Source organism: Rana temporaria, chromosome 2 (genome assembly GCF_905171775.1).
Source record: "Rana temporaria chromosome 2, aRanTem1.1, whole genome shotgun sequence".
NCBI classification, from domain to species: domain Eukaryota; kingdom Metazoa; phylum Chordata; class Amphibia; order Anura; family Ranidae; genus Rana; species Rana temporaria.
This window is the reverse complement of record NC_053490.1, coordinates 455,626,564-455,654,256: the sequence shown is the minus strand read 5'-3', so window position 1 is coordinate 455,654,256 and position 27,693 is coordinate 455,626,564. Positions and strand designations below refer to the sequence as shown.

Genomic DNA, 27,693 nt, shown 5'->3' with positions numbered 1-27,693 from the left:
TAATCCTCTCGTGTGTACGGGGCCTTAGTGTCCCTATATAACCTTGTCCACTCTGGGACTCCAATTTTTTGCTAGTGTCCCTAGGTGATGGACATCTTCTCTTCTTCCAGAAGAATTTCTTGTTATCTCTTTGCCAGATTTATTTATCTCCTTTTAACAGACGTACAGTATATCAAGATCTTACTACATTCATAGTTAACTATCAGTTTCCGTATCGTTAACCTTTGACGATCCCTGGACCCCACAGCAAAAGCAGGCTGGCCTATAATATCTGCCTCAGGCATTGGATCCTGATATTTTTTTTTCTTTTTGACTCATTCTGTGAAAGATAGAACTGTGAAATAACTCAGCTTGTGAAAGAAAGAAAAACTCTGATAAATAACCGTATGTGATTCACCTCTACAACATTATCAAACATTTTGATTCACACATCCTATATCTATTCTTCATTGCAAGATGCTGCTTTTAAAAATGACAATGGTAGAGATCTTTGTGAAGTTTTTATACTTGCACGAGATTGCCATCTTATGCAAGAGGATCCCCTCTGTGCATGAAGCACAACTACAGATGGCGGCTCTGCACTTATAAAACAGTCTTCTGTTTCATTGTTTAGCACGCAATATGTTTCTCCATCTCATTAGATAGGAAGACTAGCAGCAATGTATTATTGCTAGAGGAAATTGGCAAACACCTTGACTGTATCATTACAGAGAGGCACATGTATATAACTGCTGGGGATCATTTTGGGATGTTCGGCATTTGTTTGTGTACAGTACGGTATATGGAGATTAGTTCAGCAACAGGTGGCAGTTGGACGTGTCGCCACAATTTCACCACCGAAAGATCTTTTGTGTGTTCGTCCAAACGTGCATGGTTATGCCTGCAGGGTGGGAGGGGGAGCAGTCAGCAGGGAGACAGAGAATACAGTACAATCTACACAGTTGGCAACCTGTAAATTACAGCTTGCTGGTAGGTCATCCTGGTAGATGGATTGGGTAGATGGATGGATGGGAAACTGCTGTAAATGATCACGCAGCTATTCATTGGATCACAGTAATTTAGAGCTACACATTGGGATATGTCTGCAGCTCTCAAAAAAGGAAAGCTATTAAATAGTAAGAGAAATTGGAGAAAATACAAAAATGTGTCTGCATTTAAGGCGTTCTCATTTCTGTGTCTGTATTTGCTTTTTGTAAAGGGAGTCATACAAAACACACCTTATTTAATAATAGTGTGTAAAGTGCATACCTGCACTGTGACCAGCTAAGTATAGTACTAAACCCAATCTTTTTTTTATAGAATAAAGGAGACTTCTAACACCTGTCAGTTTTTATCTGTGTCCCAAAGTGGAGATTTCCCTTCACTTCCTGTCCCATTGTCACAACAGGAAGTTGTCTCCAAATTGAGGGAAATCACCTCATGGACACTTTTCATAAGAACTAGTGGGAGAGGTAGCTTCTATTCCTATTCTGGTGACAATTCAAAATGTAGTACTTTTCATTTGCATGCTCGGTGACCATGGTCACCTGGACAAATAGAGAGACAGTGAAACCCTCTATAATGGGGACACTGACAGTAGTAAAAACCTGACAAGTGTTCTAATTCCTCGCCACTCTATCCAAAAAAAAAAAGATTTAAATACTGTAGCACTTTAGTTAAAAGAAGTGCCAATTGTTTGTTATGAGTTACTGCACTCTGTACATTTTTCTTTGTAGTCTAATGCCGTGTACACACTATCGGACATTCAGACATCAAAACTGGGGATTTTTTTCCGACGGATTGTTCGCTCAAACTTGTCTTGCATACACACGGTCACACAAATGTTGTCGGAAATTCAGAACGTCAAGAACGCAGTCACATACAACACTACGACGAGCCGAGAAAAATAAAGTTCAATCATTGCGAGCATGCGTAGGATTTTTGTGTGTCGGAATTGGGTTACAGACAATTGGAGTTTCCAACAAGAACTTTTGTTCGATGGAGCATACACACGGTCGGCTTTTCCGACAACAAGCTCACATCGAACATTTGTTGTTGTAAATTCCAACCATGTGTATGCGGCATTAGTCTTCGGTCACACCAAATCCAACTTTGAAATTGTTCGACTTCACTTGAAATCACACTATTTCAAAGCCACATGTCCTTGCAACTTTAGGTGCGACTTGGCTGACATCTGTGCGATTTCATTCACAGATGTCTGTGCAACTCGCACCTGAAATCTGTAAAAATAATGCATGTACCTCTTTTTCAAATGGGCGCCACAGATGCTCAATATGGTTTAGGTCTGGAGACATGCTTGGACAGTCCATTGGCTTCTTTAAAAAGGCAGTGGTTGTCTTGAAGTTGTGTTTTGGATAGTTATCATATTGGAATACTGCCCTGCGGCCCAGTCTCTGAAAGGGAGGGGGATCATGCTCTGCTTCAGTATGTCACAGTTCATGTTGGCATTCACGGTTCCATCAAAGAACTGCAGCACTCATGCAGCCCCAGACCATGACACTCCCACCACAATGCTTGACTGTAGGCAAGACACACTTGTCTTTGTACTGCTCACCTGATTGCCACCACACGCGCTTGACCCCATCTGAACCAAATAAGTTTATCTTGGTCTCATCAGACCACAGGACATGGACATGGTTCCAGTAATCCATGTCTTGTCTTGTGCATCATCTTTAGAAGAGGCTTCCTTCTGGGACAACCAATTTTATGCAGTGTGCGGCGTATGGTCTGAACACTGACAGGCTGTCCCCCCCACCCCTTCAACATCTGCAGCAATGCTGTCAGCACTCATACGTCTATTTCCCGAAGACAACCTCTGGATATGACGCTGAGCACGTGCATTCAACTCCTTTGGTGGACCATGGCGAGGCCTGTTCTGAGTGAAACCTGTCCCGTTAAACCGCTGTATGGTCTTGGCCACCATGCTGCAGCTCAGTTTTAGGGTCTTGGCAATCTTAAAGCCTAGGCAATCTTTATGTAGAGCAACAATTCTTTTTTTTAAAACCTCAGAGTTCTTTGCCATGAGGTGCCATGTTGAACTTCCAGTGATCAGTATGAGAGAGTGAGAGCGATGATACCAAATTTAACACACCTGCTCCCCATTCACACCTGAGACCTTGTAACACTAACGAGTCAGGCCCCGTACACACGTCCGAGAAACTCGACGGGCAAAACACATCGTTTTGCTCGTCGAGTTCCTTTGTGAAGCCGCCGAGGATCTCGGCGAGCCAACTTTTGCCATTGACTAACGAGGAAATAGAGAACATGTTCTCTTTTTGGCCCGACGAGATCCTCGTCGGTTTCCTCGGCGAAAAGTGTACACACGACCGGTTTTCTCGGCAGAATACGTCTCCCATCGAGTTTCTGGCTAAATTCTGCCGAGAAAACCGGTCGTGTGTACGGGGCCTCACATGACACCGGGGAGGGAAAATGGCTAATTGGGCCCAATTTGGAAATTTTCACTTAAGGGTGTACTTTTGTTGACAGCGGTTTAGGCATTAATGGCTGTGTGTTGAGTTATTTTGAGGGGAGAGCAAATTCACACTGTTATACAAGCTGTACACTCTCTACTTTACATTATAGCAAAGTGTAATTTCTTCAGTGTTGTCACAAGAAAAGATGTGATAAAATATTTACAAAAATGTGAGGGGTGTACTCACTTTTTTGAGATACTGTACATCAGTGAGGATCAGACCTGATTCAAGGGAATTCACACACCCCCTTCACACACCACACAGGAGCAGAGCTGAGTCTGTCAATCAGACTATACCCTCCCTGTCACCATTTTTCTCCTGGTGTCAGGGAAACTCATCAGAAGTGCCTCATGCTGATAGCAAAGGAATAAGGCAGCAGACACAGGTGACACCTAGTGCTCTGGATTGAGACAAGCACACACCAAGGAGGAATATGCTTTATTCATATTTCATGTTTGAGGTTTACATCTACTTGCTTGTTTATTCCCAAAAACAAAAATGTAACATATTGCAGCTTATCAGACCCAAAGCCTCATTCACATGGGGTGTATTAACCCAAATTAAGTACAGAATAAATTATCCCATGCGAACAAGGCATACAGTGTGGTGGCTGCATTACTTTTTTTTACTTTTGTTTTCGCTTTATGTTCACCTGGTGATCCTGTCAATAACACACTTCCTGTCCTAGGGTGACAACGCTGACTCACCCTAGACTGTTTTCATGATTTGGACAAAAAACACACATCCCAGTCTCATCGCCTCTATAACCTAGGGATGAGGTGTTTTGTAAGTCACAGAAGATGGCTGGATAAGCTAATGACCTTTGTTTAACCACTTAACCACCAGCCGCCGTCATATAACGGCGGCAAGGTGGTTGCTTAACTGGGGGTCGCCGTTATTTAACGGCGCCCACCAGAAGCAGTAATGCGCGCCGCCTCGGGCGCGCACACTGAAAATTCTGTGCGCGCCGGGTCTATGAGACCCGGCGCTACACAGATCTCGGTAACTGACCGACAACAGCGGTCTTTTACCATGTGATCGCGCCGTCCAATGACGGTGCGATCACAGGTAAACAAACCGGCGTCATTTGATGACGCCGGTTCCTCCCTCCTCTCGCTGTACCGATCGGTACAGTGTGAGAGGAGAGCGCGGATGGCAGCAGCAGTGTGGGATGGATCTGTGACTATTGCAGTCACAGATCCATCCATCCCTGCTCAGCCATCCCTGCATTAACCCCTGCAATACTCTGCCTTCCCTGCGCAATACTCTGCAATGCTCTGCCTTCCCTGCGCAATTACTCTGCAATACCCCCTGCGCAATAATCTGCAATACCCCCCGCGCAATACTCTGCAAAACCCCCGCGCAATACTCTGCAAAACCCCCGTGCAATACTCTGCAAAACCCCCGTGCAATACTTTGCAAAACCCCCGTGCAATACTCTGCAAAACCCCCGCGCAATACTCTGCAAAACCCCCGCGCAATACTCTGCAAAACCCCCGCGCAATACTCTGCAAAACCCCGCGCAATACTCTGCAAACCCCGCGCAATACTCTGCAAAACCCCGCGCAATACTCTGCAGTACCCCTTGCGCGATACTCTGCAATACCCCCGCGCGATACTCTGCAATACCCCCGCGCGATACTCTGCAATACCCCCGCGCGATACTCTGCAATACCCCCGCGCGATACTCTGCAAAACCCCCGCGCAATACTCTGCAAAACCCCCGTGCAATACTCTGCAAAACCCCCGTGCAATACTTTGCAAAACCCCCGTGCAATACTTTGCAAAACCCCCGCGCAATACTCTGCAAAACCCCCGTGCAATACTCTGCAAAACCCCCGTGCAATACTTTGCAAAACCCCCGTGCAATACTCTGCAAAACCCCCGCGCAATACTCTGCAAAACCCCCGCGCAATACTCTGCAAAACCCCCGCGCAATACTCTGCAAAACCCCGCGCAATACTCTGCAAACCCCGCGCAATACTCTGCAAAACCCCGCGCAATACTCTGCAGTACCCCTTGCGCGATACTCTGCAATACCCCCGCGCGATACTCTGCAATACCCCCGCGCGATACTCTGCAATACCCCCGCGCGATACTCTGCAATACCCCCGCGCGATACTCTGCAATACCCCCGCGCGATACTCTGCAATACCCCCGCGCGATACTCTGCAATACCCCCGCGCGATACTCTGCAATACCCCCGCGCAATACTCTGCAGTACCCCCTGCCAGTACTCTGCAGTACCCCTTGCGCAATACTCTGCAGTACCCCCGCACAATACTCTGAAATACCCCCCGCGCAATACACTGCAGTACCCCCCGCGCAATACTCTGCAATACCCCCCGCGCAATACTCTGCAATACCCCCCGCGCAATACTCTGCAATACCCCCGCACAATACTCTGCAATACCCCCCACACAATACTCTGCAATACCCCCGCACAATACTCTGCAATACCCCCCGCACAATACTCTGCAATACCCCCGCACAATACTCTGCAATACCCCCGCACCATACTCTGCAATACCCCCCACACAATACTCTGCAATACCCTCCACACAATACTCTGCAATACCCTCCACACAATACTCTGCAATACCCCCCACACAATACTCTGCAATACCCCCCACACAATACTCTGCAATACCCCCCACACAATACTCTGCAATACCCCCGCACCATACTCTGCAATACCCCCGCACCAATACTTTGCAATACCCCGGCCAATACTTTGCAATACCCCAGCCAATACTTTGCAATACCCCGGCCAATACTTTGCAATACCCCTGCACCAATACTTTGCAATACCCCTGCACCAATACTTTGCAATACCCCGGCCAATACTCTGCAATACCCCAACACCAATACTCTGCAATACCCCAACACCAATACTCTGCAATACCCCAACACCAATACTTTGCAATACCCCGGCCAATACTCTGCAATACCCAGAAAATACTCTGGGGAAAAAAATGTGTTTTAACCACTTCCCGCCCACATCATATGACGTCCTTGACTTTGTGCAGGGATATCTAAATGATGCCTGCAGCTACAGGCATCATTCAGATATCATTTTTTTCAGCCGGCGATTCTCTACACCATAAGAACGATCATGGCGGCTGTTCCGCCTCTTGATCGTTCTTACGGGAGGCAAAAGTGGACGTCCCCACTCCCTTCGCCCTCCGGTGCTTCTTCTGACTGACCGCTGCGATCGAAGCCAGGATCGTTTTTTTTTTTTTTTGGTTTTTTTCAGGCTTCCCAGCCTAGAGGTGAGATGTGGGGTCTTATTGACCCCATATCTCACTGTAGAGGACCTGTCATGCTATATTCCTATTACAAGGGATGTTTACATTCCTTGTAATTGGAATAAAAGTGATCAAAACATTTATTTTTGGGGAAAAACGTGTCAAACTGAAATAAATAAAGTAAAATGAACAATAAAAATAAAAAATAAATATTTAAAGCGCCCCTGTTCCCGCGTGCTCGTATACAGAAGCGAATGTGCATGTAAGTCCCGCCCACATATGAAAACGGTGTTCAAACCACACATGTGGGGTATCGCTGCGAACGTTAGAGCGAGAGCAATCATTTTGGCCCCAGACCTCCTCTGTAACTAAAAACATGTAACCAGTAAAAACATTTAAAACGTCGCCTATGGGGATTTTTAAGTAGCGAAGTTTGGCGCCATTCCACAAGCGTGTGCAATATTGAAGGGTGACATGTTGTGTATCTATTTACTCGGCGTAACTTCATCTTTCATATTATGCAAAAACATTGTGCTAACTTTAATGTTTTTTTTTTTAAAAAGCACAAAACTGTTTTATTTCCCAAAAAAATGCGTTCGAAAAATTGCTGTGCAAATACCATGCGCGATAAAAAGTTGCAATGACCGCCATTGTATTCTCTAGGGTCTTTGCTAAAAAAGCATATATAATGTTTTGGGGTTCTATGTAATTTTCTAGCAAATAAATGATGATTTTTACATGTAGGAGAGAAATGTCAGAACTGGTCTGGGTGCTCCAGAACGCCTGATGGTGCTCCCTGCATGTTGGGCCTCTGTATGTGGCCACGCTGTGTAAAAGTCTCACACATGTGGTATCGCCATACTCGGGAGGAATAGCAGAATGTGTTTTGGGGTGTATTTTGTGGTATGAATATGCTGTGTGCGAGAAATAACCTGCTAATATGAAACTTTTGTGGAAAAAAAATAAAAATAAAAAAAACCTTGATTTTGCAAAGAATTGTGGGAAAAAATTACAACTTCAAAAAACTCACCATGCCTCTTTCTAAATACCTTGGAATGTCTTCTTTCCAAAAAGGGGTCATTTAGGGGGTATTTGTACTTTTCTGGCATGTTAGGGTCTCAAGAAATGAGAAAGGCCGTCAGTACTTCAGATGTGATCAAATTGATAAATTTTCAGTAATTGGTACCATAGCTTGTAGACCCTATAACTTTCACCCAGACTAAATAATAACCCAATTTTTTTTTTTAACCAAAGATATGTAGCAGTATACATTTTAGGCCAAATTTATGAAGAAAAATTCATTTTTTGCAAAATTTTATAATAGAAATGAATTTTTTTTTATTTTTTTACAAAATTTTCGTTCTTTTTTCATTATTAGCGGAAAAAATAAAAACCGCAGAGGTGATCAAATACCACCAAAAGAAAGCTCTATTTGTGGGAAAAAAAGGACAAAAATTTCATTTGGTTACAGTGTTGTATGACTGAGTTATTGTCATTCAAAATGTGAGAGCACCGAAAGCTGAAAATTGGTCTGGTTATTAAGGGTGTTTAAGTGCCCAGTTGTCAAGTGGTTAATACCTGAGCTTGGCTCACAGGAAGTGACGAGGACCCTGGAATTCTGGCAGAATCAACATTTACTTTCTGTACTTGCAGAAGATGTACTTGGCCTGAAAAAAAAAAAAAAAAAAAAAGAATGCAGCCATCGGATCAAAGTATTTGTATGCGGCAATATTGTTATTTCTGTACTTTGGTTTTCATTTACTAAAGCTGTTACATCTGCCTGTGCTGAAAGAAATATGAAATATAAAGGCTGTCATTACTAACCTCCTTAAAATACTTGGCCTGATTGTCCCTGTACTTTTTAAGACACTAACCTGGAACACACATGCCAATCGCAAAAGTTAGGGTGCCATCAGTGCTCCAAATGTATAGACTATGGGCCAGATTCTCGTACTTTTGCGGCGGGCGTAGCGTAAGCCATTTACACTACGCCGCCGCAACTTACTGGAGCAAGTGCCGTATTCCTCAAGCACTTGCTCCGTAGTTTGCGGCGGCGTAGTGTAAAAGGCCGGCATATCCCCGCGTAATTCAAAGGGGGCGGCTTTTATTTAAATTAAGCGCGCCCCCGTGCCGATCAAACTGCACATGCGCCGGGCTTAAAATAGCCCAGTGCGCATGCTCCAGTTCTCGACGGAAAACGTCAATGACGCCGACGTGTGCGCCATTGACGTAAAGTCGTATTCAAGAACGACTTAGGAAAACGACGTACCCGACGGGAAAAGACGACGCGGACCCGACGCCATACTTAACATGGCATACGGCGGACTGGCGTAAGGTTACCCCTCATATAGCAGGGGTAACCTTACGCTTACGCAAACGACGTAAGCGACGGCTACAAGACACTAATTGTTCGGGAACCGGCGTATCAGGCTCATTTGCATAAACAAATGAGACCTGAACGTAAACGCCACCTAGCGGCCGATGCGCATTTAAGATCCGACAGTGTAAGTCACTTATACCTGTCGGATCTTGGCCGTATCTATGCGAAAATTATTCTAGGAATCACTCGCATAGATACCCGGGCCAAAAAACAGAGATACGACGTGGTTTCCTGAGATACACCGTCGTAACTCTGCTGAGAATCTGGCCCTTGGTTTAGGTTAGTGGAAAGTACTAAACCTACTGAAAAAGCATGACAGCCATAGAACTAGTATTTCCAGCAGCAATGGCAGCCCCCTGTACTACCTCAATTCAAGCCTAAATATCGCACAGGGGAAATTCCTGCAAAGGCCAAGTACATTTAGCTTACAAGGGAAGTTATGCTTTAATGAGTGTAATAAAAAAATTAAAAAGACACAAAAGATAAAATCCAAATGACCACAGAGCACCATTTATGGAAATCATGGAGGAAAGTTTAAGGAGATTATCAGAACTGAAGATCTTTAAAAAATTGCTGCTTACATTATATTTCCTGCTGACTAATCCCATTGATTTCTGCTGTTTTTCTCTTCCCAGCCTAATCTGGCTGATGATATAAAATCTGTTGTCCTTGGCTGCATTAATGTTGCAGTGCAATTAAAAAAAAAAAATCATATGTAGCTATGATTGTTGTCTTGTTGTAAAAGGAAACGGATGTTTTATGTTGTTACTTTTACATTAAAGTTTATGTCTAAATGTGATATTTTGCAGCTTATCAGACCTTAGATTTAGTGGCTGCATACATTTTTTCCCCTGTATTTTTTTAACGTGATGATCCTGCAACTAACACACACTTACACATACTTAAGAGTCCATTCACACAGGGGCAACACGACTTTCAGCGCGACTTTGGGAGGCAACTTGAACACGACTTGAGTATGAATCACAACGCGACTTGGGCGAACTTCAGCGCGACTTACAATGCAACTTGAAGTCGCCTCCAGGAGGGGGAAGTTCATGCCAAATTTTAAATGAAAAAAAACGGCATGGGTTCCCCCTCCAAGAGCATACCAGGCCCCCTTAGGTCTGGTATGGATTTCAAGGGGAAATCCCTACGCCGAAAAAAACGCGTGGGGGTTCCCCCCAAATCTATATCAGACCCTTATCCGAGCATGCAGCCCGGCCAGTCAGGAAAGGGGGTGGTGACGAGCGAGCGCCCACCCTCCTACACTGTACTATGTGGCATGCCTTCAACATGGGGGGGTAAGTGCTTTGGGGCAGGGGGGCGCCCTGCGTCCCCCCACCCCAAAGCACCTTGTCCCCATGTTGATGGGGACAAGGGCCTCTTCCCGACAACCCTTGGCTGTTGGTTGTCAGGGTCTGTGTGTGGGGGCTTATCAGAATCTGGGAGCCCCCATTTTAATAAGGGGGCCCCCAGATCCCGGCCCTCCACCCTATGTGAATGAGTATGGGGTACATCGTACCCCTACCCATTCACCTGTAGGGTAAAAAGTGTCAAGAATAAAAACACACTAGACAGGCTTTTAAAGTAATTTATTAGGCAGCTCCGGGGGTCTTCTTCCGACTTCGGGGGTCCTTTGACTTCTCCCTTCTGCCGGGCACCTCCGCTATCTTTTTTAAGAGCTTTTACTAGCGGGGGCCTGGTCTTCTCCCTTCTTCCGACTTCGGGGGTCTTCTTCCAACTTCGGGGGTCTTCCGACTTCTCTGCTCTCTTCTCCCGCTCTCCGCTTCTTTCTCCCTTCTGCCGGGCACCACGCTGTCTTCTTCCAGCTCTTTTACCAGCGGGGGCCCGGTCTTGTGCGTCGCATTCTTCCCTCTTCTCTTCTTCGATGTTGACTCGATGCTTCCTGCCGATGTAATGCTTGTTGTGCGGTGCGCAACGATTTATATTGTCCTCTTATGACGTCACAGTCCCAGCATGCTCCGGGTGATAACGACACCCCCTTTCCTGATCGGCCAGGCTGCTGGCTCGGATAAGGGTATGGTATGGATTTGGGGGAACCCCCACGCTGTTTTTTTTCGGCGTAGGGGGTTCCCCTTGAAATCCAAACCAGACCTAAGGGCCTGGTATGCTCTTGGAGGGGGAACCCATGCCGTTTTTTTATTTAAAATTTGGCATAGAGTTCCCCTGTGGGAGGGAGGGGCTTGCCTTAGAACAGGTTCACACTGGGGCGACTTCCTGTAAAGTTGCCTCACTGTGAACGGGGATCCGACTTCCATTGAAATCAATGGGTACAAGTTTCCTACAAGTCGGATCGAAGTAGTACAGGAACCTTTTTTCAAGTCGGAGCGACTGCAGTAGTGTGCATTAAGATGGCTCCATTCACTTACATTGATTTCTTCATGCAGCCCGACTTGAGGCGACCTGAAGTCGGATCCCAAGTCGGACCTGTGTGATTGGGCTCTAATACTTAATAAAATATGATAAATTAAAATAAATAAAAAAAAACACACATTCCTGTTCTAGGATGACAAAACTCACCCAATCGTAGCTGTGGAGAGTGCAGCCTTGTCAGCTAAGTAAAGGATTACAGAACACTCCTTTTTTCCCCCCAATAACATAGGTGGAGGGATTTTGTAGGTCACAGAGATAGCTGGGAGCAATGTAACAGATCAGAAGGCAGCACAAGAGGTTATCTGCTCATAACATTTTTGGCAGGATCAACAGGTATTTTTTGCACTTCTCAAACAGATGTAAAAAATGCCTCCAATTTAAAGCGGTGTTCCGCCCCAAAAAATAAATAAAAGCCAGCAGCTACACATACTGCAGCTGCTGGCTTTTAATAATAGGACATTTATTTGTCCTGGAGTCGAGCGATGTCGGCACCGCAGCCAATGTTTCCATCAGCTGTCGGGTGCTGCCGCCGCCATTGCGGGTAAGGGAACCCAGCAATGTAGCCTTTGGGCTTCTCGCCGAGAACCCTACTGCACATGCGCGATGCCCCACTCCTCTCTCCTATTGGCCTGGCAGCTGGCGAAGGAGGAGGGAGCCCTGCGGTGACGCCACGGGCCGCAACCCAGACTCCTGGAAGTGGGAAAGGATACCTGACAGGTATCCTGTCTCCCCTCCCCCCACAAAAGGTGCCAATTGTGGCACCGGAGGGGGGGGGGGAGGAATCAGATGAGTGGAAATTCCACTTTTGGGTGGAATTCCGCTTTAACGAGTTGAAAGGTAGCAAATAAAAAAGGAACTCAGGGTTAGGTTTTACATACTGTCATAAGAGAAATATGGAGCCTGGCCTTCTGATAATGCTAGTTGCCCGGCTGTGTTTGGTCCCCATTGTTGCAAATCACAGGCACAGAAAAAGCATACAGCAAATGAAAGTCAGTATTGCTTCTATACCAGATCAATGACAGTCGGGCACCCAACATTTGTAGGAGAGGTCAGCAATGGCTATGCATTTTTCTGATGGTCGGTTTCCTTTTAGCAATTCCTGCTCTGTTATTTTTCTGTTAATAAAAAAAAAACACTCCGGTGCATTTTCTAATTTAATTTGATGTGATAGTATTGTTTTTCCAATCTAGTATAAAGATTTCATAGTTAATCTCTATGTTTACAGTGTGCTTTTTGCCACAGATCATATGCCTGCCTCCCTATGACTCCTTGTTCCATCTTTTCTGCCATTGTTAATTAGTTAAATTCCTCTTGACTTCTAGCACTTGCCATAATGCTGAGATCCTTGCTAGTTGTTATTGTGTATAACAATCTCTTTGCCGCTGTTCTACATTTTCAGTGTACTTCCATCGTACTTTTCTCTTTCTCCCATACAAGGCATGCTGGCTACACTTTATCTGAGTGATGTCCTTGGCATTAATCCTGCCTGCTGAAAGTAGCTTGTTTTCTTTTATTCCCAAGCTACATCGCCTACACATTACCTCTTTTGTAATTGATTTATTATGACGTCTCTACTTGGTGTGCTAGGATTCAGTTCTATCTTAGCACTGATCCTTTTTTTTATTTTTTTCCCTGTAGATTCAACAGCTTGCAATCCGCTGCATCCAGAAGAACATCAAAAAGAACAAGGGGGTAAAGGGTTGGCCCTGGTGGAAGCTTATCAGCACTGTCCGGCCTCTTATACAGGTGCAGCTGACCGAGGACCAAATCCGAGGCAAAGACGTAAGTACAATGGTTGTCACACCCAGCTTTGCCAATATATTCATTGTTCGTTTGTAGAGAAAATGTGTTTGTTGATACTATGTATGGGCTAACTAACAATCCATAGGGGGCTTTTGTTAGTTCTGCCAGCAGGCTGTCTGTGCATCGTGCTGCTGGTAGATAACATTTCTATACACAGCTTCCAGAACATAAATATAAAAAATTGTATTCTCTAAACGTAAGTTTCCCAGGAGACCGTGATGCTCATCTATTTTTCCTTATTTTCATACTGTCAGTGTTCCGTAAGATAATGCACTGAGTAATAATGATGTGAAATGATCAGAAAACCAATGCTAGCACTCATATTTTAGTTTAAAGAAGAGGTTTGGGGTACATACAAAAAGCAACCTTACAGAATTTCCTGTTTGCTGTAGCATTGGTCTGATATGGCAGGTGTCCCATGTTGGTTCTGAGACCAAGAGTTGAGTGATCACATGACCGATGATTGCTCAGTTCTCGGTCTCCTTGGAGTGGAGAATTGTGACTGTCAGTCACCGCTGTCTGCTCTGCCCCTCCAGCAGTCACTGGAGTGCCAGGCAAAAGATGGGGCAGGTGCAGCTGGAGTATTAAATGCTGGATCCAGCTGTCAATCAGGCAGTTGGGTGGATCTGGACAATATGATTGTGATCCTTGCAGAACCCGGAGTGGCTCTGTGATGCTGGCTGATTGTGGGCACTAGCCAACTATAAGCTGATCTGGGTCACAGGAAAGCAAAAGTAAGTGCACATCTGTTACTCACAAGATAGGTGAGGCCAAAAAAGCTTCGGACATACTACTTTTAACATCAGTCTGTTAAAATGTATCTAAACTCAAAAAACAAAAATGTAATATATTGCAGCCAGTCCTTTGGGTGCAGTTCCTTCCCCTCTCCTCATCTTCATTACATAGGGTTAGGTGTTCTCTAGTTCACAGAAAATAGCTGGGAATGCTGAGATTTTAGTTCAGTGCACAGGAGATTACAAGTACACAAGTATTCCCGGCAGGATCAACAGGTATTTTTTTATACTTGGCCTAAAAAAATCTAACTAATGCACCAAACACTGCCTTTGTCTGTTTACATTTACCCTTAGTGCCAGTTCCCACAAATTCCAGTGCCAGTTCCCACATCACATAGGACTCGCAGGCAGTTCACACTGCCCTATGCGAACTGCTGTGGGTGATAATAGAAAGTTAATGAAACCCCCAGATCAATTCACATATTGCAGAACAAACTGTCAAATGGTGCAGGAATCGGATCATGTGGGTGTGAACACCCAATGCGATCCGTTTCCAGTGCGTACCAAAAAAACGGTCCTGTACCATTTTGGTGCGAGCAATCTGAATTCAGCCATTCAGTGTGTATGGCTGAATTTGGATCGCACAGACATCGCATGTGATCTGCACAGCAGATGTCGAACATCGGACCAGTGTGAACCCAGCCTTAAAGTGATACTAAAGTCTTGTTTTATTTTTTTGTTTAAAAATAACAAACATGTTCTACTTACCTGCTCTGTGTCATAGTTTTGCATAGATCAGCCCAGATTCTCCTCTTCTCGGGTCCCTCTTCGGTGCTCCTGGCCCCTCCCTCCTGTTGAGTGCCCCCACAGCAAGCTTGCTATGGGGGCACCCATGCTTCAGCTCTGTGTGTCCATATAGACACGGGCTTAAAGCCTGGCCCTGCCCCCTCTCTCTCCTCATTGGCTCACTGACCTTTAAAGCAGCGGGAGGCAATGACGATGCTGTCTCGGCCATTGAGGAAGGAGAGTCCAGACAGCCAAGTCTATTGTGCAACATCACTGGATCGAGATGGGGCTCAGGTAAGTATTAGGGGGACTGAAGGAGGCTGCTGCACACAGAAGGCTCTACAACCACTTTAAGGATGATAGCCTGCAATGCACAAATGTCTGCTTTAAAGATGGCTTCATCAATTCGTCCCCAAAACACCGATTTTTATATTACATGTGGATTTAAATGCCACTGTATAGCAATCGTAATTTGTATCTGTGACTGAATTATATAAACTCTATAGGTCAGTTGATTTTTGGCTTTAAATTTATAGCACATTACGCTTTGTTGTCCATTATGATATAATCCATGACTTTTCCAAAATTATACAGTTAATGGATGGTCTTGTTGGCAATATATAGGATAGTTCACAAGTTGGATTGTTAACATAAAACCTTAAAGGGTATTTGTGGCACAAACCTTTTTGTTGGATACAGTGCGGAAAGATTAGAACCTCTGACAGGTTTTATTGCTGTTCCCCATGGGAAATAAGAAAATAGAGATGGATAGTAAAAGGAAATCCAAAATTGTACAGTTGTCATCAGAACTAGAGGTGAGGGTTTCAGTGACTAGGCAATTGCCTAAAGGCCCATACACATGATCGGACTTTCCGACAACAACGGTCTGACGAAAGTGTTTTATCGGACAATCCGACCGTCTGTATGCACCATCGGACAATTGATGTCGGAATTTCCACGGACAAATATTCGCTTTGCATGCTCTCAAACTTTCCGACAACAAATGTGTTTAAGAAGTAAAAAAGTGCGCTTACCAATAAAAAAGTGAAAGAGAAAATAAAGCAGCTAACTCAAAAATGTTATACAAACATATAAATCATAAACAAACGGTGGAGTAGCACTAAAAAGTGACAAGGCCTTTATATGCCGTCTAAATCAATAAGAAGGCTAAATAGGAGTCCAATAAATATCAAAATTGTGAACAAATTGATAAATAAAAAAAAAAAATAATAGTCCAAAAATGTTTCAAATTTAAGTGTTAGCACACTGCTGCAACCATGAAGGAAAAACTCTGGGTCCAATGATAAATATAGCTTGCTGACCCTTACCAGAATGGAAGATCCTAACGGATCTAGTCAAGCTGAAATCACTGGATCCTAAATGTTGGAATGGAGCTTGTCTGTTGAAACGATCCTCCAAGGGGTCACCGATCCACCAGTGAAGCAACCAAAGAAGATAAACTGATATTGTGTAAATCCGTGCGGTAAATTAATACATAAAGAGCATCCCCCAGTGACTGGCAACAGACAGTGTGAACAAACGGAACCACCACCAGTACACACACTGACCCTTACCAGAACCTGTGATCCGTCAGGATCAATCAAAGCAGAGGGGATGTGAACAATGTGAAGTTATGAGACGTCCCAGCCAATATCATCAAATTCACCAGCAAAGGTCTGTTGGTGACAATGGAGTTTCTGAAGTATCAATGGTCCCTGTTGCATCTTCTTCAGTGAAATCTGTTGGTGAAAATGGAGTTGTCGAAGGATCAATGGTCCCTCCTGTCCATCCGTAGGACAGCAGAGTCAGTCTGTGAATTCTGAGACTGGCTGCAGCTCTGCGTGTCTGTGTAAACAGCCCAGCAAACACATCCACCTCAAACAAACGTGTTACGTCGGATTGTCCGATTGTGTGTACACAAGTCCATCGGACTAAAATCCAGTGCTCAGAACCAATGCTAAACATCAGACAACAATGGCAGAAGTTGCCCAAAAGGTAGCAGTAAAGAGCTGAAAAACCATGTGATTTGGTGAATGTTGGCTGAAAATGTTCTGCCGTGTGTATGCATACCAAGTTCACAGCCAACGCCCCTTTGGACAAAAATCAGTGGAAAAGTCCAATGGAAGTCCGATCATGTGCATGAGGCTTAAGAGTGGATTCCCCCCTAAATTTGTAGAGACTTCCGCTCACTTCCTGCTGTGCATTCAGGACAATAAGTAAAAAGGAAATCTCCCCAGTGGGACAGACAAACAATGCATGGGCAGTGTTTTTCTATTCTCTACACTATCCAAAACACTGTAATTACTGTTTGTCCTGCAGACCAATGTCACCAATGCTAAAAGTGAAGCAAAATCCATAATATTATGTTGCCATTAGAACAAGAATAGGGGGGACATTTTTCAATGGTGTCACTTGTTCAATGAAAGCGGTCGGGGTGGCTCCTCATTTTGGAAAGTTTTCCTCTCACTTCCTGTTGTGTCTAACAGACAGGAAGTGAAGAGGAATCTCTACATCGGACACAGATGGCAAAGAAACCTGAAAGGTATTTTAACCTTAACCCCAGGTTGCTTTCCAACTTATGCCATGACATACATTTTAATGTCCTATGACACTTTAACCAGTAGATAGATGATGAAAATACAGACTGAATTTTTTTAATCGTGATGACATTTGTTATATCAATATTTGACCACTTCAAAGCACCAGAAAGCTTTGTCGAAGATGCAGGCTTTTAGGTTTCATAAAACCCTTTAACTGAACATTTTAAACCATTCACTGAACACTTAAGATTTTTATTAAAAAAAATTGTGGTGATTTGAGGCATGTTTACCACACTGTGCCACATTCCTTGCTAAAATCTTTGATCTGTTCTAGACACGAAGGATGGGCAGACTTTGCAAGCACATCACACTTGAACTGCTCAGCTAATGTCAACATTCCTAGAAGCCTGAGGTTCTCACCTTTTGGTGTTATGGCAGAATCAACGCATAAAGATTGGCGATGTTTGATTAAAGTCTTTTAAATCTGGAGTCTTGAAGTGGAACATTTAAAAGTGTATGCCTTGATGGTAATGCTAGCAAAGGAGATTTGTTTATTCAGAGAAAAGAAAGTATCTGGGTGCAGCTAGATGGCATCAGGCTGAGAGTTGTTAGTGCTTAGTTGCTGTTTCAATGACAAAATACCACATGTGATGATATACAGCTCCATCTAAATTCAGCAGAGAGGTACCACTTCTCTAAAAGGACTGCTAATGGAAAAGGCACAGACTTGGCATGCGTGGCACAGGACCTTCCTGATTAATCACTGTCACATAGAGGCTAGAGACTTTGCTTTGTAGATTCTGTTAATCTTACTGACTCAATCGGTTCCTTATAAGAACTCAAAAGTTATTGGCATAGTGGCTGATGAGTTCCTAATCTTGCAGTATATGTAGAATAGTCATATCTTGCAGTCTGATCAGGACAGATACATTTTTTAGTCTTAGCAATGGCATTTGGAAAGTCAGGAGCCAAGGAAGCACGTCAGTAGGTGTTTTACTAAAAGAAATTGGCTATTCTATTTGCTTATTCAGTATGCTTGCTTGAACTTGATTCTTGCAAAAAGTGAAGCCTACGTGCCTAAATATACCACAAAACTCCTAGTGAGATTAGTTTGTTAAACTAGACAGAGGAATACGTTGCTGTCAGCAATCATATGAGCGGGGAGCAATGGTAGGCGCATGTTGTAATTTTCAATGATAAAAGATGGAGTCTTTCAACTGGCTCAACAAACAAGAGATTTATGGTGTGTAGGCTATATTAGTGATATGATTTTTGTGAGACAGCAAGGGGTGTCTTATCAGTTCAAATCATAAAAGGGTCATTATACCCAGAACTGATGCATTTGGAGAGTGGAAGTAAACATGTCCTAAATTTTGTTTCAGATTAACAAATGCGTAGTGGAAAGTTACCTTTGGTGACGACAGTAGCTCCAGAATTCTGGACTCCAGAAGCTACATGCTCAACTTTTCTATAAAGTTGAATTTGGCATCAATGAGTCTAACCATTGCTCAGTTTTAGTGTATTCCAGTTTTTCTATAAACCTTCCTACCTGCACCTTGTGTATTTCACCTGCACAAGATGTGCATTGATTATGTGGTTTTAAAATGTCTATTGTTGATCTGTATGGACAGTCTACAGTGGAGTGCATCATCACATTTCTGTGTCAGAATTTTTTTTTTTTTTTTTTAAACATGAAGCTTGTGGCATGGCATTGCACATGTTAATGCATGTCCACTGTCTTGTGTCTAAGAACTGACACTACCTGTGAAGAAACAATATATCCCACAATCTCTAGGTTTAACCACCCTGGAAGAGATGTGTTTGTTTCATATAATTAGCAGTCACACATTTGTGATACAACACAGAAAAATAACTAGACATGCATTTGTCCTAGAACAAGAAGTTGCTTGTGCCTCTGATGAATAGAAACAAGTTAGGTGATATAATTCAGGGACATAGGGGTATCAATTGGCCATGACACTGCAAATTGCAGCCAGAACATGTGAGCCCATCTTTACGAGGTAAGGCAAGCACACATGGAATATAACTAGAATACTTAGAACAACAAAAAAGATTTGAAAGTGTACAATGCCCTTAAAGTGGTAATAAAGTTGTGTTAATGTAAAAAAAAAAACTTGGGTTTAAAGTAATGATTTTTTTAAATTATAAATATGTTCTACTTGCCTGCTCTGTGCAATGGGTTCGGACAGAGCAGCTCCAATCCTTCTCCTCAGGTCCCCTGCCAGTGCTCCAAGCGCTCTGCCCGCCCCCTTCTCCCTCCTCACTGGCTGTGAGCTTTGACTGACAGCAGCTGGAGCCAATGGCTCTCTCAGCCAATCAAGAGGCAGAGACCCAGGGAGCAGCCACTCTCAAGCACATCGCTGGTTAGCAATTAGGCTCGGATAAGTATTAGCTGAGGCTGTTGGGGGGGAGCTGCATACTGAAGTTTTTTTTTTTTTTACCTTCATGCATAGAATGCATAAACGTAAAAACCTTCAGCCTTTAGAACCACTTTAAGTCATGCACTGCATACTAGTACATCATGACAGACTTGCGTACAAGCAAAGCCCTCCAGCGTTGAACTGACATTGATCCATGGTCCCCGACACTTCCATCTTCACCTGGTCCTCCCAGGCCGAGATGATGTCTTTCCTACGCATTTGCATGAGGCAGAGTGGGCAATAAATGTGATCTGAGCTGCGCATTTGCAGCTCAGATCACATTACCCACTGACAGGCAGGGGGAACATTCATGACAGAAGAGATCTCTAGGGTCTCTTCTGTTATAAAAACGTTGCCTGTCAGTGTTTTTTGCAGTTCGTCAGTTTACTACCACTTTAAGTCTACTAATGGTATTAGTATATAGGGAGATCTTTGCTTTGTCCTATATACTGATAGACCGGCGTGGGCTGTATCGCTGAGATGCTGACCTTCTTGATTGGCCCAGAACATGCGGCCATTATGATGGGTTCAGACTTTTGGGGAATTTTCAAACTCATTTTATATAAAGTGCCGCGCAAACTGTTGGCGCTATATAAATCCTGTATAATAATAAAGTGGAGACTGAAGCAGGAGGAGTTGGAATACTTCTGATGTAGCTGGAGGATTCAAATTGTAGAGCAGATGGGAAGATCTCCAGAGGCCGTGTTGGGAACAGCTTGTTGCTGAAGTGCTTAAAAGATACAAGAAACCAGCATTTGAGTCAGCACAATGGACATCACCTATACCTGAAATTACACTGACCCATTATCTTTATGTATGTTAAGGGATCCTTAAAGAACCTCCATTCAGCTGTTTGGAAATATTTAAACTTAAATTGTTTTCAGTTAACCATCCCCTGGCCATAACCTCCTGCTTATATCACATTTCAGTACACTATGTTTAGTGGAATTTGGTCGCATGACAAGCAATTGATGCAGTTCTGTTTGACATGTGGCAGACGTTGCATTACATTGTGTTTTGTTTCAGGTCTGTTTTTATTGAATATGTAGCAGAACCCTTTAAGTGTCTTAATGATTGCCATTGACAGGCCTTATATGAAATATAACCCTGAAAACCAGGGGAAGTATGACTGTTTGAATTAATGTGAGCCAGGAGACCTGCTGCCTCTCCTCCCCTTGGCGGTGTGCGGCTTCTGGTAGGGATGTTCAAATTACAATTATTGTCCTCCAGGGGTTTGTCTGAGCGAGGAGGAGTGGTGCAGAATATGTTTATGATTATCAAGAGCTGCACAGGGGAATTTTAGCGAGATTCTGTTACCGTTTTGCAGAAAGGAGAATTGCAAATCTGCAAACGTACTCCAGCAGTGGGTTTCTGTTGGTGAATTATGAAACCCCTCAGGAACTGGACCACCAGCAGCTGAATGTCTGTATCTGTTATGTGAAGCACACCTCTTGTCTTCATTTTACCCTTGGTGTTACATTGCGAGCACACTGTCAGAGCAGTTACATTTAACAGTAGGCAGTGTAAAAATAACCAGTGGAGATCATTTGTTTCACAGAATGGAATAAATGATCTGCAATTGGAGGACATAAAGAAACAAGACCGTTAATAGAATGGAACAATTTATAATATGTTCCTCTGGGTCTTATTTGTTAACACAGTGCAAAGGGAGAGCATGTGCAGAAGGCCCTTTCTCTGGTCAGAAATGGAAACATGACATGTGTCTAATACTCAGAATATTGGAACAGCTCAAAAAAAGAGGGAAAGTGAAATTTAAAGAGATACAAAATGAAACACTGTGTATTCATGTCATGTTATTAATACCACGTAACCTTGAAGTACATTTGTTAACATTACATTCTCAAACCATCAATGAGCTAGGATCTAGCAATAATCAATTAGTGTGCCTCATTGGACAAATGTGTCAACACTTGAGACTGCTTTCCTATGAATACTGCCTCAGTCTAGGTTTGCCACCTAATCCCTTTAAACTCGAACACATATGAATTACACAGGTTCTGAGGTTAATTGAATGCAGCTAAGACACCAAGTGAGTTTAATTGCCACCTTAATCAGCCACAGAACCTGTGTAATTAATGGGTTTGGGTTTAAAGGGATGAGGTAGCAACCCTAGCTCAGTCCTCAAAATGGCTGGTGGTAACAAGCAGGTGGCAACTAAAATTCAAAGTTTGATGGAAAGCGTCAAACTCCCCCTGGTCAGTTATATACAAATACACAAAAGTAGGGAATTTAGAGGTGCAAAATGACACAATTATCTTACAAAATTATTTATTTTATATCAATAAAATTCATTTATTTTATTTAAATTATAAATCACAAGCCTGATAAATTGACCACATTTTACATGTTCCATGTTAAAATAGATGCATCCATCTCGACATGTTTCACCAATTTTTTTACACAGCTTCTTCAGGAGTATATGCGTCAATCTGTTAAAGCGGAGTTCCAACAATTTTTTAAATCAGCAGCTACAATTCCTGCAGCTGCTGACTTTTAAAATATAGACACTTACCTGTCCAGGGCACCCACGATGTCAGCACCCGATGCCGATCTGTCCCTCGGCTCTCTGGTGCTGCCGCCGCCATCTTCGGTAATGGAATCAGAATGTGAAGCCTTGCAGCTTCACCGCCTGGTTCCCTACTGCTCATGTGCGACTCGCTCTGCGCGATCCCACTGCTCTCCGCTGTCTTCTGGGAGCTGGGGGCGGTGGTGGCACCGGACGTGGCGTAGATAGCTGCGGGTGGCTCAGCGGTCTATGCCCAGAAGTGGGAGCAAAATACCTGTATTAGACAGGTATCTGCTCCCCCTCCCCCTGAAATGTGCCAAATGTGATACCAGAGGGGGGGTATTCCGAAAAGCGGAAGTTCCATTTTTGGGAAGAACTCTGCTTTAGGGGTTGTAAAGGTACAATTTGTTTCCTAAATAGATTCCTTTACCTTAGTGCAGTCCTCCTTCACTTACCTCAGCCTTCGATTTTGCTTTAAATGTCCTTATTTCTTCTGAGAAATCCTCACTTCCTGTTCTTCTGTCTGTAACTACACACAGTAATGCAAGGCTTTCTCCCTGGTGTGGAGTGTGATGCTCGCCCCCTCGAGGAGGACTGCACTGAGGTAAAGGAAGCTATTTAGGAAAAAAAATTGTACCTTTACAACCCCTTTAACTTGTGTCAATACAATCGGCTTGTTTACTCCCAGCAATGAGCCACGAGCCACGATGGAGCAAACAAGCTGATGGTATTGACACGGTCTGTGGATCCTCATAACTTGTGGATGTTGGATAATTTAGACAATAAACAGTCTCCCAAGGTTTACTAGGGAATTTTGATTCCTTCTGGGACTTTTACCCTCCCTGTGGCTGTCTATTCAGTTGTCCAGACCATTAATCCCATGGGTGTCAACTGCCATTACAATTTTAAATCATATCTGATGGAAAGTTAACAGATTGATACATATACTCCTGAAGAAGATGTATATAAAAAAATTGGCAAAACATGTCAAGATGGATGAATCCATTTCAACATGAAACATGTAAAATGTGTCTGTTAAATTTATCAATCTTATGATTTTGAATTTTATTACAAAAATGAATTTTATTGATATAAAATAAATAATGATTTTTTAAGATAATTGTGTCAATTTGCACCTATAAAGTCCCTACTTTTCTCGTGTTTTTGTATCTTAAAATTGGAATGTGGTGCTAAAATATTTCAAATCCTTTCATCCGGGACTCGATAGTAGTAACAGTTATATACACTAATCCGCAATAACTTTAAGACCATTGACAGGTAACGTGAAAAACAATGATTATCTTGTTCTAATGGCATCTGAAAGTCCATGGTTTTATTTTAGGCAGCAAGTAAACATGTTCTCTCTGAAGTTGATGTGTTGAAAGCGGAAAAAATAGGTATTGCAGTTTGTTGTGTTTGGGCTTTCTAACCGCAGACAGGTCAGAGTGCCCATGCTGACCCGTGGCCCAAAGATATGGCACCAGGAGGCAGTATGGAAAGAAGACAAGCCAGCGGAAGAAGTGTGATACTTTGGGTAATGATGGGAAACTTTGGATCCGGCCATTCATGTAGATGTTACGTGACATGTACCACCTGTCTAAACATTGTTGCTGACCAAGCACACCCCCTCAATGATATGGTATTCCCTGTTGGTAGTGGCCTCTTTCAACAGAATAATGTGCCCTTCCACACTGCAAAAATGATTCAAGAATGGTTTGAGGAATACGAGTATGAAGTGTCGGCTTGGCCTCCAAATTCTCCAGATCTCAATCATTCAAGCATCTGTGGGATGTGCTGAAATAGCAAGTCCAATCTATAGAGGCCCTACCTCAGAAATGACGGCATCTTTTAATAACCACTCGGACTTAAACAACATCACTGGGACTTTCCTCATTAGATGATCAGTTTTAAGGGCTTTATTATGAAACCATGTATTCAGTGCATCCCTAAAGATTTATAAAACACTGCAAATATCTTTTGAAATGTCTATCTCCAGGGTCAGTTAACAGGCATTACCTGGGATGCCTGATTTCATGCAGCAGTTTGATAGGTAAATCTCTAATTTGACTTTAAGGTCTGGTCTGAGAGACTGATTATTAGAAGCATGGATTGTGGGAAATGTAAGTTATGGGAGTGCTGAGCTGAGTGCACTCCTGTGAACTACAGGAGAAGAATAGCCAAAATAGCTTTGGCAATACTTCACTTTTTAAGACAAGCACCTTAAAGTGAACCTGTCATTATAGAGATACATGCACTGCTATTGCTGGCCCTTTTTGGAAGAGCCATTTGCCCAGCTGTGCATGATTTTAACACTTCTGAATCACTCAGGAGTCAGAACAAGCACACAAAACATAAATGCCAAAAGACCAGACAAGGAATTTAAAATCCAATTTGGAGCTTTTGTAAAATAACTCCAGTTCTTTGTAAAACGGGCTCTTTTAATATACTGATTGACAGCAATATTTGAACAAATGTTAATGCGGGTTTGGAAACTGTTCATAACTATTTTGGTCATATTTGACTCTAAAGCACTGATACTATTTGCAAAGCCTCTGAACGAACAAGTGAGATGAGAATCTCCCTCTGGTGCTGGCATGTAAAAGAGGGCATATACATCTTGGTGTTCTTCTAATTTATGACCTGGACCCCTAACAGATTAGAACCCTGGTGGTAAATAAAATCATGCCCTCCAGTGCTGCAAGACAAGCGTGCTAAACATAGTGCCAACTGGCAACCTGTACATGTCATTTAGAAGGTAAGCCTAAGAAAACGTTCGTTATATAAATGGTGTATTGAACAGATAAGAGCATCATGCTTTAAGCAGTACCCTCCAATTCCTCATGTATTGAATTGTACTGTAACTGTACTGTTTGCCCTAATATTGTAAAGCACTGCGCAGACTGTTGGCGCTATATAAATCCTTTATAATAATAATAATATTTACATGCACACTGAGGCATACCATTTCCAAGTTCTAGAGGTCATAAGGTTTGAAGGAAATGCTGAAGAATTCTGTATATTATTCCAATACATTGTTTTTAGTACTAGTCGCCTCAATGTTTATCTGTTCATGTACACTGTGAGTTTGAGTTCGATGTTTATCAAATTGCACACTTCTTTTTTTCTGCAGGAAGAGATACAACAACTAAAAAGCAGGTTCGAGAAAGTTGAGAAGGAGAGGAATGAATTGAGATTGAACACCGACCGTCTAGAGAGCAGGGTAATGCTTCTTTTATAATATTACCACATAAATTGCTCCTTAATTTTCACTCTTAGCTTGGCTATTCTTTTTCCCACTAGAGCTCACTGCTTTATGCTCAATTTTAGGCCAGAGGCCGCCCTTAACATTTATGATCTATTGTTCCTCCATAGCTACTTAGTCCTATTCTACTCATATTTATAAACTGACAGTTTTCATAATGGTACATGAAAGATACCATGTTTAGACAAGCTATTTTAAGCAAATAAGTGGAGGAGGTAGAATGAGGCTGATAAAAGTAATATATACAGTTAAGGGTCTATTAAAAAAAAAAGAAAAAAAAAAAACTGTGCGAACATGTCCAGCATTAGTACAGTCATCATTAATAATCTCCATAATGTGCCTAATGTATTTATTGCCTATGATCATCAGCTTCATATAGTGGCCAAAAAACAGTATTTTCCCCAATAACTCAATCAGGAAAATACTGTATTATGGCCACTAAATGGAGGTGATGTTAAAGGAAAATAAACATATTAAACCGTATACGGTGGTTATTTGTGGTGGCTGTGCAAATGTTTGAGACATTTGCACAGCACATTTTTTATAAAGAGAACCTTTTTGTTTCTTGCATTCATTTGGTGATGCTTTCAATAGAATCCAATTCCAGTTCAGATGTTAGGATTGTATGTGGAAAGGCTCCGAATAGTGCTTAAAAATGGCTAATCGCAGGAAGTGAAGCATCAGCCTGAGTGAGATTACTCACACCAGCTTCACCTAAACCACGTCTGTTCAGGCAAGAGCCAAAGGATTTTTCTATGATAGGTAGTGCAATCACATTTTATATAAACATGCTCTAGTTGACTAAAACTACATAGAGAGGCATTAGGCATGATCTGACCGATGAAATTTCTGTTAGGCATGATCTGACCGATGAAAGTTCTGTTGGATACGTTTATATTATTGTGTCTCTGGGACAGAGGGAAGTGCTCAGTAGACCCCCCTTGTGCCAACTTATTTTAAAGAGAAGCAAACCAGTTTGTTAGAAAAAAAAAACTTGGTTGGTCAGTTTTTCCTGTAAGAATGCTAGACCCAAGGAATGCATATTCAGACTCAGCAAAATCAGGCAAATTGATTTAATTGTTTTGAAAGTGTGGGATTCTGTATTTTATAATGCAATTACTGAACAGGTAGAACAAGAGATCCTGTAATCTCATTTTGATTGTGGTGTTTGATTTCCATTTAATTCTCTGGTTATGACAAAGACTTGCATTAATTTACTACTTCTAGATCACAGAGCTGAATTCTGAGCTTACAGACGAAAGAAACACAGGAGAATCTGCCTCCCAGCTATTGGAGACCGAGACCGCCGATAGACTGCGGGTGGAAAAAGACATGAAGGATCTTCAGGTAAATCCTCTTAGTATTCCATCCTCTCCATAGAGTCTCTATGCGCTTTCAGGCAAGTCTCCCTCTTATCTCTTGGAATATGATCTAATAGATGCAAAAGGCTAACTTACTGCTTCCTTTCGTACTTTTGTTTGTCTTCCTGCTGCCCTTCAGCATGCCTTTATAAAGGTATTATCCTTTTGGCATAAATATGTGAGAATTGGTGGACCTACACGGAACCTTATATGTCCCCGTACATTGTAATACAAATAAATTCTTAGGCGTTAATGCCCGTTATCAATATGGCATGATTACAGCTTACCATCTTTGCAGGATGGCATTTGCTGATTCAATTTCTGAGCTTAAATATTTGCAATAGGAATATGTATGTAGACTGCTAGTGTTGTGTCCTGTGCTTTGGATCAGTGATAATACATGTGCCCACAGTAATCCAAATTAATTTGTTTTGCTTTATGCAGGGGATCAGAGCATACACCAAATAACCTTGTACTGGAAACTGTACAAATAAAGTAAACTGGCATGATCATTGCTGGCAAACAGGATGCTTAGTACAGGTGCACCAACTGCTCCTGCAGAGCTATTCAATATATAAATGCAAAGATAGATTTTGATTTTCAAAATGTAGATACTCATGGCAGCCAATAAGTTTAAAATTGAGCCACGGTGATGACGTGTCGGCCTTATTTTTTTTTGTTAACTTGCTAACCAGTTAGGTAATTGCTCTAAGATTCCTCTACTTGAGCAATTGAAGCAACACT

General features: G+C 42.7%; 1 protein-coding gene across 7 annotated transcripts in view; it reads left to right on the top strand.

The window, feature by feature from the left end:
• The window catches only part of MYO18A (myosin XVIIIA), a 475,424-nt gene that overhangs the window by 352,994 nt on the left and 94,737 nt on the right, over positions 1-27,693 (top strand). For all 7 annotated transcript variants that reach the window (XM_040338545.1, XM_040338542.1, XM_040338541.1 and 4 more), the window contains 3 exons: positions 13,134-13,277; positions 25,457-25,546; positions 26,816-26,935. In XM_040338545.1, coding sequence (XP_040194479.1) covers positions 13,134-13,277; positions 25,457-25,546; positions 26,816-26,935 — 354 coding nt within the window. The remainder of the gene's footprint in view (positions 1-13,133; positions 13,278-25,456; positions 25,547-26,815; positions 26,936-27,693) is intronic.